This window comes from Dromiciops gliroides, chromosome 4 (assembly GCF_019393635.1).
Source record: "Dromiciops gliroides isolate mDroGli1 chromosome 4, mDroGli1.pri, whole genome shotgun sequence".
Taxonomy (NCBI): Eukaryota; Metazoa; Chordata; class Mammalia; order Microbiotheria; family Microbiotheriidae; genus Dromiciops; species Dromiciops gliroides.
Window position 1 is genome coordinate 116,768,886 of NC_057864.1, and position 16,513 is coordinate 116,785,398.

The 16,513-nt window shown below is 37.2% G+C and overlaps 1 protein-coding gene across 1 annotated transcript in view; it reads right to left on the reverse strand.

Moving 5' to 3' along the window:
- The window catches only part of USH2A (usherin), a 1,082,898-nt gene that overhangs the window by 40,783 nt on the left and 1,025,602 nt on the right, over positions 1-16,513 (reverse strand). The window contains exon 64 of the mRNA XM_044004202.1: positions 1,889-2,098. Coding sequence (XP_043860137.1) covers positions 1,889-2,098 — 210 coding nt within the window. The remainder of the gene's footprint in view (positions 1-1,888; positions 2,099-16,513) is intronic.

Consider the following 16,513-nt stretch of genomic DNA (forward strand, 5'->3'; position numbering starts at 1 on the left):
TTAAGACAATATCTGAAGCAGATTGTTGTAATGGAACAAAGTTGGGCAAGATCACTCCTAATAATTGCTTTAATCTCATCTTCATTGGTTATTCATTCACCCTTTTCTTTATCTACAATACTTTTGGTTTTTTTTCTTTCTTTCTTTCTTTTTTTTTTAGTGAGGCAATTGGGGTTAAGCGACTTGCCCAGGGTCACACAGCTAGTAAGTGTTAAGTGTCTGAGGCCGGATTTGAACTCAGGTACTCCTGAATCCAGGGCCGGTGCTCTATCCACTGCGCCATCTAGCTGCCCCCTTGGTTTTCTTTCTTTTTAAAAATCAAATTAACCAATGGTTTTTCTATTTCTCCCCATAAACTCAGTTTTACTCATTATTTCAATTTTGTTTTTATTTTCAGTTTTATGAATCTCTTTTTATTTTTAGGATTTTTATTTTGTTGTGTAATTGGGGATTTTTAATTTATTGTTTTTCTAGTTTTTTTTTTCTAGTTGCATGTGCAATTCATTGATTTGCTCTTTCTTTTATTGATGTAAGCATTTAGAGATGTACATTTTTCCCTAAGTACTGCTTTGGTTGTGAATGTTGGGTTAGAAAGAACTCTGACCAGAATTCTAGGAGTCCTGTGTGTGAATCCTGTCCCTATCACTAGTAGTTAGAATATATTGTGGTGTTCTTGAGGGAATGAGGGAATCAGAATCACAAAACTTGAAGTCAAATCTCCATTCTTCAACTTGCTATCGGTTTGCCTTTAGGCAAGTCATTTAGCTCCTCTGAGCCTCAATTTCCTCCTTTGTAAAAGGAGGACAAGGGAGACTTTAAGGTCTTTTCTAATTCTAATTCTAATTCTAATTTTAAGTCCTTTCTCACAGTGAGTAGAGTGCTGGACTTGGAGTCTGGAAGATTTTGGTTCAAATTCTGCTTCAAACATTGGCTATCTGTGTGACCTCGGGCAAGTTACCATAACTTTTTCTGAGCCTCATTTTCCTCTTTTGTAAAATGAGTGGATTGGACTACATGGCTGATGAAGTAAATTCCTTTCAACTTTAAATTGATAAGCCTATGGACCCAAATCACTTCACCTCTTTAAATTGTTTATAAAATGGGGTAAAATACTAGACTTTGAGAAGCAGAACCATATTTTTCAAAGCTTTGACAGCAGTATGCAGAGTTTTTTTCTATTTGAATTGCTTGTTTAGGCTTCAGAGCACATTTAGCCACATTTCATACATTAATTTATTAGTATTATATTCAGCTTATCTGACCTTAATGACCATCACATTTTCTTTACACTTCCAAACAATTATTTTAACTTGGGGAGTTACTCTTGTCTTTCTAGACAAAATTTAGTTAACTTGAGAAATTAGTCTTGCTTAGCTCAGCAGAGGGCAGTTGAGAACAAGAGGAGGAGAGGGAGGAAGCAAAGGAAGGAGGGGGTAAAAAGACACATAGAGAAGAATATGCTATAGCACTAATATACAGGGAAAATAGTAAGATGGGATAGGTTCATCCCACTTGTCCAGAAAAACAAGACATTAGGTGAAACAATACTGTAGGGGGGGCAGTCAGTTCCATAATAAAAGGGTCATAAATATTGCAAATTGTGGGATCCAGTTAGAATGTATTAACAATGATAATGTATGGGGGCAGCTAGGTGGCACAGTGGATAAAACATGGGCCCTGGATTCAGGAAGACCTGAGTTCAAATCTGACCTCAGACACCTGACACTTACTAGCTGTGTGACCCTGGGCAAGTCACTTAACCCTCATTGCTCTGCAAAACAAAACAAAAAAATCAATGATAATATAAAAGATGTGTTGGCCAGGGCAACTTTATGTGTGCTCTCCTTATACAGTGTCTGGGCTTCTAGTAGAGGAATCAGATACTCACCACCCTCTCTGTCCCTCTGGTATGGTTAGAGAACAGCCTGTAAAGACTCACAATCCCATTGGGTTTCAAGGGTGTACTAATATTGACCACAGCTTGAGTAGAGAAAACAGCATGAAATTTTGGAGCTTGGAGGCCTTCTGGTGGAGCTGGGCCAGTTTTACACTGTGTCCAGCTACTGGGTGTCTTTCCTGCTGAATTCCCGGACCAGACCTCAGAAGAAAAACAGGCAAGTCATAAAGCCATAAGCAAATTATCCTTGAGTTGAAATGAGAACAGCATAAACTTTGGGATTCCTGCATCATGTTATAATTCTGAACTATAATAGACAAGTTATAGGTACAAAGACAAGTGGTATGCTTATAATGTGAGTGAACCATATTCTTTTTATGCCATGGACATACTAACACAAAGGATCCTTGATTCAAAATTCAGCAGCTTGAATTAAGCTTGATTAAAAATTGCCTGTCTCTAAGAGCCATGCAGGGTGATTTTGTCAGCTTCCTTCAAATGGTTGGATCTGCAGACTACATAAAACTCAGCAGTTATTAAACATGGTCCCCACCAAATCTGCATGAAAATTAAATTTTCCTTTCATCAAGAAGTGAATAAACATATGGAAGGATGCATAATCTTATTTATCAAAAATCATTTGTATAATTAAACACGAATATCCTAAAAGGTTGCCTTAGGTCATCATTTGCATGAGTAAGTAATTTGTAGAATGTCAGGTATAATAGACAGAATAGATGGATGTGTGAGTGTATAGGGTTAAATTAGGCTCAATAATAGCCAACTACATAGTGATCAATCAGGATGATAGATCTAAATGGCAATACAAGAAGACTGTCTGAGCGATTTTTAGTATAAGTATCCCTTAGTAAGCTTTCATGTTGAACAATTCTAAGTTCAGTAAATTTTTTTTTCTCATTCAATGTCTTCTCCACTGGTTTTCCCTCCCCCCCCCAATGTTTGCCCCAAGCTTTTAAGGAAAAACTCAGAGAACATTTTAGATTTTATAATGTGCAGGCACAAGGAACATCAAGTATTAAAAATATGAGAGAAGTTGTCAGTGCAAATTTTTGCAATGAGAACCAAAAGCTTTTTAAGATTCATTTTTAATATCATCAATATTTGAAATTAGTTTTGTTCCCTCCCAGAGTACTACTTATGATAGCTAGCATTTATATAGTGCTTTGAGGTTGGAAAAGCACTGTAAATATGTTATTTCATTTGATTAGAGAATGGATTTTTCTATCCATTGTGGACAGTATCCTTTATTGAAGTGGTGAAATTTCTCATAAACTTCATCTCTAATTCAGTGGTTCTCAGACTGGTGCTCAAACATACATGTCTAAAAACTCCTTCCTGATAGGAAGATTCACCAGCAGCATATTCATGTAATACTGATAATATTTGAGATGGATATAATGGCACTCTAAGGTTTTAAATTAAGGGCAACTAGGTAGGGAAGTGGATAACAGTACCTGGCCTGAAGTCTGGAAGTCTCATCTTTATGAGTTCCTGTCTGGCCTCAGATACTAGGTAAGTCACTTAAACCTGTTTGCCTTGGTTTCCTTCTTCAGTAAAATGAACTGGAGAAGGAAATGGCAAACCAGTTCAGGATCTTTGCCAAGAACACTCCCAATGGGGTCATGACTGAAAGAACTCAAATATGGGAAAAGTGGCATCAATAGTCACATACAACATTTCTTCAGTTTCAAGGGCTAAATTTTATTATGGAATCATACTAATTCCTTCAATTCTTAAAGAATGTATACATAATTATAAATATTGTACAAGCTCATTATAATATTGGTACTGGCAGGACAAATCCCTTTGGCAGACTCATGGTGTTATTAGAAATGGATGTCCCAGAGGGCCTAGATTCATAAAATGTTAATGTTAAAGGCCTTAGACAAGTAGTGACTCATTTTCTATATGTATGAAGACATACTTTGAATTGTCCAAATAAACATAATAATGAGCCTTGGTACCAGGGTACTCTATTGTATAATTGAATATGTACATGTTTCTATATATACATATTCACATATGTGCGTAAAAATACACAGAAGAGTGGTGTGTGATTGCTTCAATGGGGGTGGGGGGAGGAATCTGAGAATTAGAGCTTGTCATCACAAAAGCAATCTTGATTTGTCTACTGTCTAGTAGATAAGACCCAGGGAATTGATTGAGATATATCGTATTTAAGTAACTTGTCTTGGGCAGGTCTTCCTAACTCTAAACACTACACTAAACTCTATACTAGTGACATTTCATACCAGTGGTCTCCAAAGTGGTAGCCAAGTCATGACTCCCAGGGGTATGTGGATCAATCACTTGGAAGGTGGGGCTTGTCTCTAAAATAACCACACCTACCTTTTATCTGTCAATATTCCCCATTCTGTCCTGTTTCTAGCCTCCCCAAGTATGTGCCCATTGTCTACTTCCCAGGAAGTTATGACCTAATTGCTACCTGGGTACTCACTATAGCTGCTGTGAAGCTGCCATTGGGAACACCTCCCATCCTCCTGGCAATCCCCACAGCATACACAGCTCTGCCCTGCACATAGCCATTGACACATTCTCCACGCTTCACTTTTCATTTTAGGTGGAAAAGAGGAGGAGGCTTGAATGAATTGTCATCCTTATTACAGACCTTCTTATATTACCTTTTCTCCAAACCCACCCTCTCTTTTGAAATTCCTTATTTCTATCCATGGTACCACTGTCCTAGTAACCCCAGGTCCCTATGTCAAAATGATCTTCAACTTGTCATTTTCCCTCACCCCATATCCAATTGATTGCTAAACATTGTCATTTCTACCTCCCAAAAATCTCTTGCTACTCACACATCCACTGCCCCAGTTCAGATCATCATCTTCTCTCTCTTGGACTACTGAAATAGGATGCTAATTGGTCTCCCTACCTCATCTTTCCCTCCTCTAATTTATTATTCACACAGCTTCCAATTTAAGAAATTATTTTCTTAAAGCACAGATATGACCATGTCACTCAATAAACTTCAATGGTTCCCTGGTGATCCTAGGATCATCTTTATCTCATCCTTTTAAATTTCTATTGTATAACTGTTATGACGTGCATAATTTTAGTATAGTAGCATTATACATAATTTGAAAATAAACACCTAAATAAATGCATGTAGGCTCAAAAATTCATCACTGAGAGAAGTGCAAGATGAGGAAAGTATGGAGACCACTGCCATATATCACACTGCCTGATATGTATGCTTATGTCACACAGACATAAACACATTTCTTAAGACTGGCTGATAAATATATATTTTCTCTACATGTGTCTCTTTATAGATTGATAGAACTTCTAGCAAACAAACTAGACAGTAAAATAACATTTTCGTCCATTAGGATATAATGACAGGGCATGCGCAGGAGCAAGTGTCCTTTTGCCTTTGATGGAAGACCTTCATAACACATTGCTATTTTCTTTTCTTAAAAAAAATAATCATTCAATTTGAGATCAAAACAACACTCATAGAAATCAACATGCATATGCAAAATAGGAACAGGGCATTTACATGAGCTTCAGTGAAAATGGATAGCAGAGTGGAGAGAGCTGGAATGAAATTAATGAGAGGCTGTGGATTTCAACAACGTGTTCATAAAGACTGTGTGTTTTTATGACATTAAAATATCCAGTTGAAAAATAAAAATGTTCATCAATAACCTGAATATTTTGTTTAAATGGTGAAAATATTCTTATCCCCAAGTCATTAGACATGGAAGAGCTATGGGATCATAGCTTTAGAAAAGGAAGGGTCCTCAGAAGTAATCCAGTCCAACCCTTTTATTTTACAAAAGAAGAAACTAAGGTACACAGAATCTGCCCAAGGTCATACAGGTAATTATTTCTAGCAAGACAGAGGAATTAAAATCATTATGAAAATGTTTGTATAAAAAGAACCATGGTCTCCAAAATGTAGAGCTAGGAATTTAACTTTAAACTATATACAGGATCATGACATTAGAAGGAATCTTAGGAATCATCTAGCTCAATGCCCTCATTTTGCTGATGAGGAAACTGAAGCCTAGAAAAGTTGCGACTTTTTTATTTTTAAAAAAAATTTTTTTTATTTTAGTGAGGCAATTGGGGTTAAGTGACTTGCCTAGGGTCACACAGCTAGTAAGTGTCTGAGGATGGATTTGAACTCAGGTACTCCTGACTCCAGGGCCGGTGCTCTATCCATTGCGCCACCTAGCTGCCTCAAAAGTTATGACTTTTTTAAAGGTCACACAGGTAGTTTATTTGAACCTATAACTTTGGACTCCAAGTTCTATGCACCTTCTGCTAGTATCATGCTATCTCTGGTCATAAAGGATAGCGGTTTCTTCCAGGCAACAGAACAATAGCTGGTATACATATAGGAGTTTAAGGTTTATAAAGGACTTTACAAGAATTATCTCATTTGACTTTTCACAGGAACCTTATGAAGCATAAAGCATGAGTGTTATTTTCTCTGGTTTATTGTTGTTATTTATTGTCCTCCTCTCTCCATTCATTCAGCGACCACCTTAGTGTAGGCTCTTATCACCTCTCACCTAGATTACTGCAATAACTTCTAATTGGGCTTCCTGCCCCAAGTTTCTAACCATTCCGACATATCCTCCATAGAGTTTCCAAAATGACTTTTCCAAAGTGTAGATCTGACCTTGTCACTTTCTACTCAGCAAATGCCAATTTTCCCCAGTACCTTTTGGATCAAATATCAACTCCTTTGTCACTTAAAGATCTTCACAATCTGTCCCCTTGCTGCTTTTCTAGTCATAATGCATTGTTCCCCTCTATGAACTCTCTAGCCTGGGCATATTAGCCTACCTGCTGTTCCTCAAACAAGATGAGCCATCTCTCTCTCTCTCTCTCTCTCTCTCTCTCTCTCTCTCTCTCACACACACACACACACACACACACACACACACACACACACACACACACACAATCTTCTTCCTTAGAATACTTACATTATCTTCTTTCCAAAGTACAAACATACTTATATTATCTTCTTCCATAGAATGTAAGCAGAGACTTTTGGTTTCATATCCTCAGTATTTATGGCAATTCCTAGCACATAATAAGCCTTTAAAATACTTGCTGATTGATTGCTTCTAACACATCCTGACTCTGTGACCCTGGACAAATCAACTTAACTTTTCAGTGATAGAGGTAATGATCTTAGATTATAATGTTGTAGACAAAGTTTTGGCCTGTATTGATAGGAGTTCCCTATACCAATGAAATCACAGTCTACTCTTTTTTTTTTTTTTTTTTTGGTGAGGCAATTGGGGTTAAGTAACTTGCCCAGGGTCACACAGCTAGTAAGTGTTAAGTGTCTGAGGCCGGATTTGAACTCAGGTACTCCTGAATCCAGGGCCGGTGCTTTATCCACTGTGCCACCTAGCTGCCCCACAGTTCTACTCTTTAAACCTATAGTATCATAGGATTTTGATCATCTGCTCAAGGGAAATAAGATGAAGACAAGTTAGGGAATTCCCCTATAATTTTGCTTAGGGGGAACTAAGATGACCAAGTACAACTCTTTATTTGGGGAATGGGGGGACGGTGGCAATATGGACCTATGATTTCAATGATATAGAGAACTGGTGAGGTTAATCCTTAGGCTGTTTGACTCTGGGAAAATTTGACCTTTCACAGCTTCAGTTTCTTAATCTATAAAATGTGGATAATAATAGAACCTACTTCCCAATGTTGTTGTGAGGATCAACCAAGAAAACATATGTAGTAGGCTGTAAACCTTAAAACATTAATTACTGCTAGTTGTTATTGTTATTACTATTATCATAAATGCAAATGGATAACTTCTGCAGCTTAGAGGCTTAGAGAGTTGCTTGGGGGTAGAGAAGTTCAGCTGACCTACCTGAGGTCACACACCCATTATATATTAGAAAAGGGACTCATACTCAGAGTTAAATGAGTCTGAGACTTCCTCAATCCACTATGACATGATGGATGCTGTTTAGGAAGAGGAAAAGCAAGTGAAAAATTAGTCACCTAATAAATAAATAATGGATAAAGTAAATGCTGTCCTAACAGCATATATGGTATAAACCAGAAAGGGCTGAGGGCAAACAGGATATGAGAATAGGGACTTCCACAAAAAAAGAAGAATCAGTATTTCATTCTCAGTCGACATGGAAAAGAGTTGTTATTAAGAATATGAAGTGGGGCAGCAGGTGGCACAGTGGATAAAGCACCAGCTCTGTATTCAGGAGGACCTGAGTTCAAATCTGGTCTCAGACACTTAACACTTACTGTGTGACCCTGGGCAAGTCACTTAACCCTCATTGCCCTGCAAAAAAAAAAAAGATAAGAAAAAGAAAAAAGAATATGAATCTTAAACAACCAAGACAGTTCAAAGAAATGGCAGATTTCACTACTGAGGCTTCACAATCCATACCCTAGAGCTAGACTATTAATGAAAAATAAATAAGATGCTGATGGATCACTCACACTCTTGTAATCATCAGTAGCTCTCTTTTTTTCCCTTTCACCTTTTCTTTTTACTGACCAAAAACAAAACAACCCAAAACACCAACCCTGAGATACTCATTGAGAACAGTTCCATTAACATAGATTGTAGTTAGTCTGAACACACTCTGTGGAATCCCAGGAATTGCATTGATAACAATTTCCAATACAATAGTAAATGTGAGGATGAGCTAAAAGGAAAAACACACAACAACACTCATGACTATGAGTTATATAAGACTTTCAAAGTGGGTTATTAAGAGAGAGAGTGATTTTCACCCTTTGGTGGTATTGGCATGTGTATGTTGGGAAGACGAGATGTGAGAAGGAACCTCCCTGGTTCTGTAATGGCATGTCAGACTCTTTTTGACATATTGCTTTCCCTGAAAACTTTTCTTTGCTTGCTTGCTTGCTTGCTTGCTTGCTTGCTTCCTTCCTCCCTCCCTCCCTCCCTCTCTTTCTCTCTTTCTTTCTTTTTTTTGATGCTGTTATAATAGATGTCTCTCTGGGAGGGGGAGAAGAGAGAGATACACTGAGAAATATAGCAATGTAAAAACAAAATATATCAATAAAAGTTGATTTGAGAAAATTCATAAATTGTTTTTCATAGAAAGCTGGTGCTATATGAAATATAAATAGGGATTTTGTGAGAAAAACAATTGAAGTTGGTGATATTTGCCTCAAATATTAAATATAAAATTATTCATGGATCAGATTTATGTAATACCCATGATAATCTTTTTACTTGAAGCATGTTTAATTTCCTTTTTTTTTTTTTAGTTCACAATTTTCCAATCCCACTTTACCCAAACCATCAGATACCCACAGAACAGCATTTTGGGAATCTTTTAATATGCTTTATGCCCAAACACATTTCATTCCTAAATTTAGTTTAGCAAATGTTTAAGATGAACATATAGGGTACTTTTAAGGTTGCTCCCTTAAGTTAGGTATCATTTATAGATCAGACACACTAAACTTTATGTAAATAATTGGCTGTGAATCTATTAACAAATTAATATCAATGACCTAAAAATTAGTATGTCTCTGTTGATGTTTCTGTTATCAACCTAATGAATTGGTTATTTAACTGATGTCAGCTATTTCCTGGTATCAAACCCAAATTATGCTTAGTCTTACTGTTTTTTTGTTCAAGGATAATTGGTCCATTTTTGTTGTTGTGGTGGTGGTGGTGGTGTGTTTTTTTTAAATATCTTTTTTTTTTTAATTTTTTAATATTTTTTTTAGTGAGGCAATGGGGGTTAAGCGACTTGCCCACAGTCACACAGCTAGTTAGTGTTAAGTGTCTGAGGTCGGATTTGAACTCAGGTACTCCTGAATCCAGGGCCAATGCTTTAACCACTGCGCCATCTAGCTGCCCCCTTAAATATCTTTTTAACAAAAAAGTATTTGTCAGTAGGGTGACCAAATTATATTGAAATGGAAATAATTAGTCCAATTCACTTCCTATTAGATAGCCTTTGGCTTGTTGTGAATCTGGGAACATCTGGAAGTAGCATAAAGATCCAGATGTTATATGACTGCAGCTCCTCAAAATAAACTTTTAGGTTTATTGGCAACATGATGAGTTAGATCAGAGACAACAAGGCCTAAAGACTAGCTCGGGGTTGTGGAGTAAGTGATCTATATATGTCCTAGCTTTAAGTAACCATAGACAGAAGTCTAGGGAAGCATGTATAGGAGAATTCGGAAGGAAGTGACAAGTACAAATCCAGACCGAAAGCACCTGTTAGGGAGTTCTGACAGCAGAGGGCAAGGACCCTACTATGTGAATCCTATTGAAGGGACACACGGAAATAAAACATAGGCCTCTTGAATCCCAGGTCAGTAATTTTTCTACTATACTATATTGCCTTCTTTGGATTGTCAGGTCAGAGATAGGTTAGCAGCAAGAAGATAACACTAACTTGACAGTGAACCACTCAAGTCACAAGTTTCTTATACTTTCCATGTTTGGGGGTCAGGTTGCATGGGACTTCAGTGGTCACATTTGTGGACACTAAAGGGATGCTGAGGCAGGAAACCTGGTTAATAATTATAAAAGCAGAATTTCAGGCACTATACATTTTCAATTTCTAGCCATGTTATAACTTATGTACAGTTCTACTTTGGATTACCTGTAGTGTAATCAGATATTCAAATAAATCCAGTACTTGTATTTACTTGACTATCTTACTACAACTAAAATAAACATGACAGTGTTTATCACAATGACCACAGTTCAAGATAGGCCCTGATTCATAAAGTATCTCCTCTTTGTTACACATCTAAGAAGCAATTCCCTATAGATATGGTGTCTCTGAAACACGGTGGTTTTCTTTTCTTCAGTTTGGGACCAGGAGTATGCTGGATTCAGCTAAAACCAACTCATGAGGACTGGTAGTTAAATTTTCATTGTGAGTATTTACAACTTGGAATTTGCAGAAGCTACAAATCAAGGGCCTGTTTTCCCTGATGGTCTAGCCTCAAGAAAGCATTAATAATGCAGATTAAAGTTAATTGTGTATTACATATACTTTTTCTTTTTTTTTTTGGTGGAGAGACAGTTGCTAAATATTTACCAGCACATCCTTGGTTTGGACCCAGCTGAGCACTTTTCTATGTGTCTTCAAGGGCAAGAAAATACACATGTAAGATGCTCATTCTCCTCCCAGAACTTCCCTGGCTGACACTAGTATAATGATTGCAGGTGATTAACTTCATATCTCTGAGCCTCAATCTCTTTTGTAAGGTGACCCAAAAGTGTAGTTTTAAGCTTTAATAGTTTAGTTAGCTTAATAGTTAAGCTTAAATACCATAATAATTTTAAACTTCAGTAACTTAAAACTGCACAAAGACTTTTGGGTCATCCTGTATATAAACGAGTCATGATCATTTTTATTACGAATATTGATGCAATAATGTCTACTACATCATCATCATCTACTACTACTACTACTACTACTACTACTACTACTATTACTACTACTCTAATTTTTGTATTAAGGAAAACAATTTCCTAAAATTAGGAAATAAATCTGAGAGAGAAGCAATTGCATTTAACTTTAGATATTGATGATGTTTATAGATTTTGCAGAATGAAAAGAAAAAGTAATAAGTCACTAGTTTGTAGTATATAGAGTAGAAAAAACAAATATCTACTATGCGCTTTGAAATAAGTTCTGCTGCAGAATTGTTTTGAGGCTTGCTTAATGCACTCCAGCTTATTTAGAGCTGTCTGTAGGAATGGAAATCAGTTTTCATTTTAACTGCTTTACCTTATTCAATGGCTCATAGCTTTTGGAAATAGCTTTCTTTGGAGTTGATATTTTCCATATTTTGTCTTAGTACAGAAAGGAATTTTATGCCAAGTGCCAGAGATGGGGAGGGGAAAGCCTTCTGGTATTTTTCTTTTCTCATACTATCCTAAGAAAGCACTTCTTCATTTTTAGTCAGAATACACATAGTAGGCCCCTTCTAGGTATTTGTAACTTGATTAGGTATTCAACATGTAACCATAATTCATGTTTACATAGCACTTTCTTCACAACAACCCTCTGTTGTAGATAATACAAATATTATTATATCATTTAACAAATCTGATTATGAGGAGTTAAATAACCTGCCAGTGCCCATATACCTCTTGTTGATTATTAAAATATAGTTTTTGTATCTGCCTGTCCCCTACAAACAGATCAGAGAAATAATATTTAATCTCTTCCAAAAAATTAATAAACATATGAGAGAAATTATAATATCTTGTAATATCTCCTACTAACCAGATCAGAGAACACGATATCCATGCCTGTCCTCCTATGAAATAGATCAGAGACAGACAGAAAAAATATAAAATCAATTTAATATTTTGTCCCAAGAAGAAATATATAACACATGATCATGTGGAGACTCCCCTCCTAAGAGTGAAGCTTGGGGGACTCCCCATTTCTGAGGGTATATATGTGTTGTTGGGTTTTTTTGTCCACTGATTACAGGGCATTTTCAGTTTCAATACTATGATACAGAAACAAAGGCAGTTTAAAAATTTCAGTTATAACAAGTATGGAAGAAATACCGAAGCATCATGATAAGATGACAGGATTCAAAAAAAAAAAAAAGGTTTTGGCAAGGATGAGGACCCCCAGATGTTACCATAAGATACAGACTTACTATCTTGGGGGAAAAGAAGTCACTAGGTAGGGTTTTTTATATGCTAGCTATCTGAGTTCAGTTTGGGGTTCAGTTGAAGGACATTTTACTGCTCTTAATCCAGGGTTTCATATCATAAAAAACATTTTTGGATAATAAGGTACCTCCATCAAATCCAGGTGATCCATATATTCATATTAACACTCTTAAGTATCTAAGGTGAGTTATCTTATAGCCAAGTCTAACTCTTCAGTTTGTTGTTGTTGTTCAGTTGTTTTTTAGCCATGTCTGACTCTTTGTTTTGTTTTTTAATAAAAGTATTTTTTTTCTAGTTACATATAAGGTTAGTTTTCAACATTTGTTTTCATAAGATTTTTAGTTCCAAATTTTTCTCCCACCCTCCCTTCCCTACCTCTGACTCTTTGTGACTCCATTTGTGGTTTTTCTTGACAGAGATACTGCAATGCTTTACCATTTTCTTCTCTAGCTCATTTTACAGATGAGGAAACTGAGACAAAGAGGGTTTTTGACTCTAGACCTGGTTCTCTATCCACTGTACTACCTAGCTGCCCACTCTTTAGCTACGGAATCACAATGCCTATCACAATGTGCCGTCCTCAGCACATCTCTGAAGGTTTTAAAATGATTTTAAACTTGTTTCAAATATAGAATCATAGAATATAAAAAACAGAAGTAAGCATAAGGCATTCTCAATCTCACTCCCTGCCTTCAAGTGAGTGAAGGTTTAAAAAAACAGGCCATCAGGGTTTATATTCCCTTCTTGAAGGTCTGCAGAAATGAAAGCTCCACAGGTCGCACCCATAAGCAATACCTTTTCCCCTTTTTATCTAACCCAAATCTGTTCTGACTTAAGTCCATTTTCTTGTGGAAGGGAGAGGTCAGCTATCAAAATTATCTTCTTAAATACAGGTCTGATCAGGTTACTCTGCTATTCAATAAACTCCAGTGGTTGCCTATTACTGCTAGGATCAAGTAGAAAATCCTCTGTTTGGCTCTTCGAGCCCTTCATTACCTAGCCCTGTTCCCATTCCCCATCTGTACAGTGTCACCGGCCTTTTTGTTGTTTCTCACTCATGGCATTCCACTTCCTGACTCCATTTTTTCACTGGTTATTCCCCATGTCAGGATTTTTTTCCGTCTTTGCTTCTGTCTCCTGGCTTCCATGAAGTCTCAGCTAAAGTCCTACCTTCAAGAAATCTTTTCCACCCGCTCTTAATGCTAGTGCCTTCCCTCCATGATTATCTTCAATGTTTCCTGTATATATCTTGTTTGCACATAGTTGTTGACATTTTCTCCCCCATTAGACTCTGAACTCCTTAAGCTCAGGGTGTGGTGTTACCATTTTTTGTATCCCCAGCAATTTAATTTGTGAGAAGATAATTATTGATAATGGACTTCTTGGGGGAGACACATGGACCCAGTCTTAGTCAGCTTACTCTTCACCCCCTCTTGTAGAAACTTTAGGGGACAGCTAGGTGGCACAGTGGATAAAACACTGGCCCTGGAGTCAGGAGTACCTGAGTTCAAATCCGGCCTCAGACACTTGACACTTACTAGCTGTGTGACCCTGGGCAAGTCACCTAACCCTCATTGCCCTGCAGAAAAAAAATAAACTTTAGTTAATCTCTTTTTGGGACTAGGGAGGAATCCTTAGGTGGATCAGTAGAAATGGAGATTAACTAGATGAGATTAGCCACACCTGGACTTCATCTGCCTTGCCCTTCAGAGATGGTCTTTTTGCACACTTCCCAGTTAGGTCATTGCATCATTAGGTCATAGGTAAAGATCATTTTAATATGGACCACCCTCAGGTCATGTCAACCAATGGAACTGAATGATACTAGACAATTAGCTTTGGTCAGTGTGTAAGGGCCCCCTCTATTGGAAGAAGAAAAGAGACTGGGATCACAAGGTGAGTGCCATTCTGGGTGGCCCAATTGGCAAGGAAGACTGTCTGGTAGCTCTCTCTCTAGGTAATATAGGACTTCTGAATTTTGCTTGGAGCCATGTGCCTTCTCTTAGAGACAATGTGGTACTGGGGGGTTTTTGACTTGTGTTAAATGCGGTCAACGCTCTCCTAATATTTAATATGATTTAATAAATGCTTACTACCTAAAATGGGTGCAACAGTCATTATTTGTAAGTAGCAATATCTTAGAAAACCCCAGCCTAGTTCCCCAATAATTTAGACAGAAACAGGCCAGCCCCCCCCACCCCACCCCCCACCGATATTTTAAATGACACAAATTCAATGCCTGGCACATGGTAAGCACTTAATAAATGCTTGTTGATTTGACTTGGGGAAGCAGAGCTATTGCAGGGAAGCCATAAGAACAAGACAAAACAAGGCAGCCCCACCCTGCCTTTCCAGTGTTGCTAAGTGATGCTCCAGGGTAATTTTTATGACCTTCCTGTTGCTCCCATGATGACAATTCAAAGAAATTTGCTTGTCTCAACTGAAATATTAAATAGGCTTTGGGGAAAGGGTGTCTAAAAGATAGATGTTGTTGACTTCCCGTGATTATGCATCAATAATTAATAGTAATAGCTAACATTCACATAGCCCTTACTACATGCTAGGCAGAAGGCAGCTATGTGGCTCAGTGGATAGAGCATTGGGCCTATAGTCAGGAAGATCTGAGTTCAAATCTGCCCTCAGATGTGCACTAGCTGTGTGACTCTGGAAAAGTCAGATAACCTTGGTTTGCCTTAATCTATTAGAGAAGTAAATGGCAAACCACTCTAGTATCTTTGCCAAGAAAACCCCATGGACAGTATTGGCATGATGTAGCCATGGAATCAGACATGACTCAACAACAACTACAGTGTGCCAGGCACTGTGCTAAGTGCTTTACCATTATTATATCATTTGATTCTCACAACAACCCTGGTAGGTAGGTACTATTATTATCTTTATCTTATAGATGAGGAAACTGAAGTAAATAGAGATTAAGTGAATTGCCCAGGCTCACCAACTAGTAAGTGTCTAAGGCTGGATTTGAACTCAGGGCTTCCTGACTTCAGGCCCAGAACTCTGTCCACTGTGCCACCTAACTCTCCCTATAGCTTTGTTTCGATATAAAAAATCTCAACTTTGGGCCTTGACTTACTCATATCTATCTATCTATCTATCTATCTATCTATCTATCTATCTATCTATCTATCTATCTATCTACCTACCTACTTACCTACCTACCTATCTATCATGTAGCTATGTAAAATAGGAAGAAATTGAAGAAGCCAAATTTACTGATTAATTAAAAAAATCTGCCAACTTTCAGAAACATGAATGGCTACTTGTACTAATTCTAACATTCTGTTTTCTTTTACCTTGCTTTTTAGAAGACTGGGATCCTTAATGTTAAATTTCATGGATCAGGTAATGCAAAGGGTTTAAAAGTTAAAACATTTCCTTTGGTTTGCTATTTTGTGGACCCTTCTCCCTTTTCCAAGAAACAACAGTTATTCTGAAGATATACTCATATCAATGTCACCACGAGGCCACACCATTTTTTTAAAGTACTATGTGACTATATTCTGATGCAAATTCATGACCAGAATTAAACCAAAGTCCAATATGAACAACCAGGCTAGTAATTAATAAGAAGAGTAAACAAGTTTCACGCTGACAAGCAAACAATTTAATAATTTGTTTCCTATAGGCATGTAATGAGATAGTTACTGTATTCCCATGAGGGAGATAAACAGATATTAAAAGGTCTTTCCAATACCTGTAATGGCTAAGACCAACAGTTAATTCAATAGATTCGATCAAAATCACCACTTCTTTCACTGTTCCTGATTTATTACTTTGGCTGTCGTTGGTCATCACTCATTTCAGTTTGCTTTCTGGTGCTCATAAATTATGCCTCATAAATAAAAAGATACAATCAAGGAAATCATATCAATTCATCTACAACCTTGGAGGAGATTTTC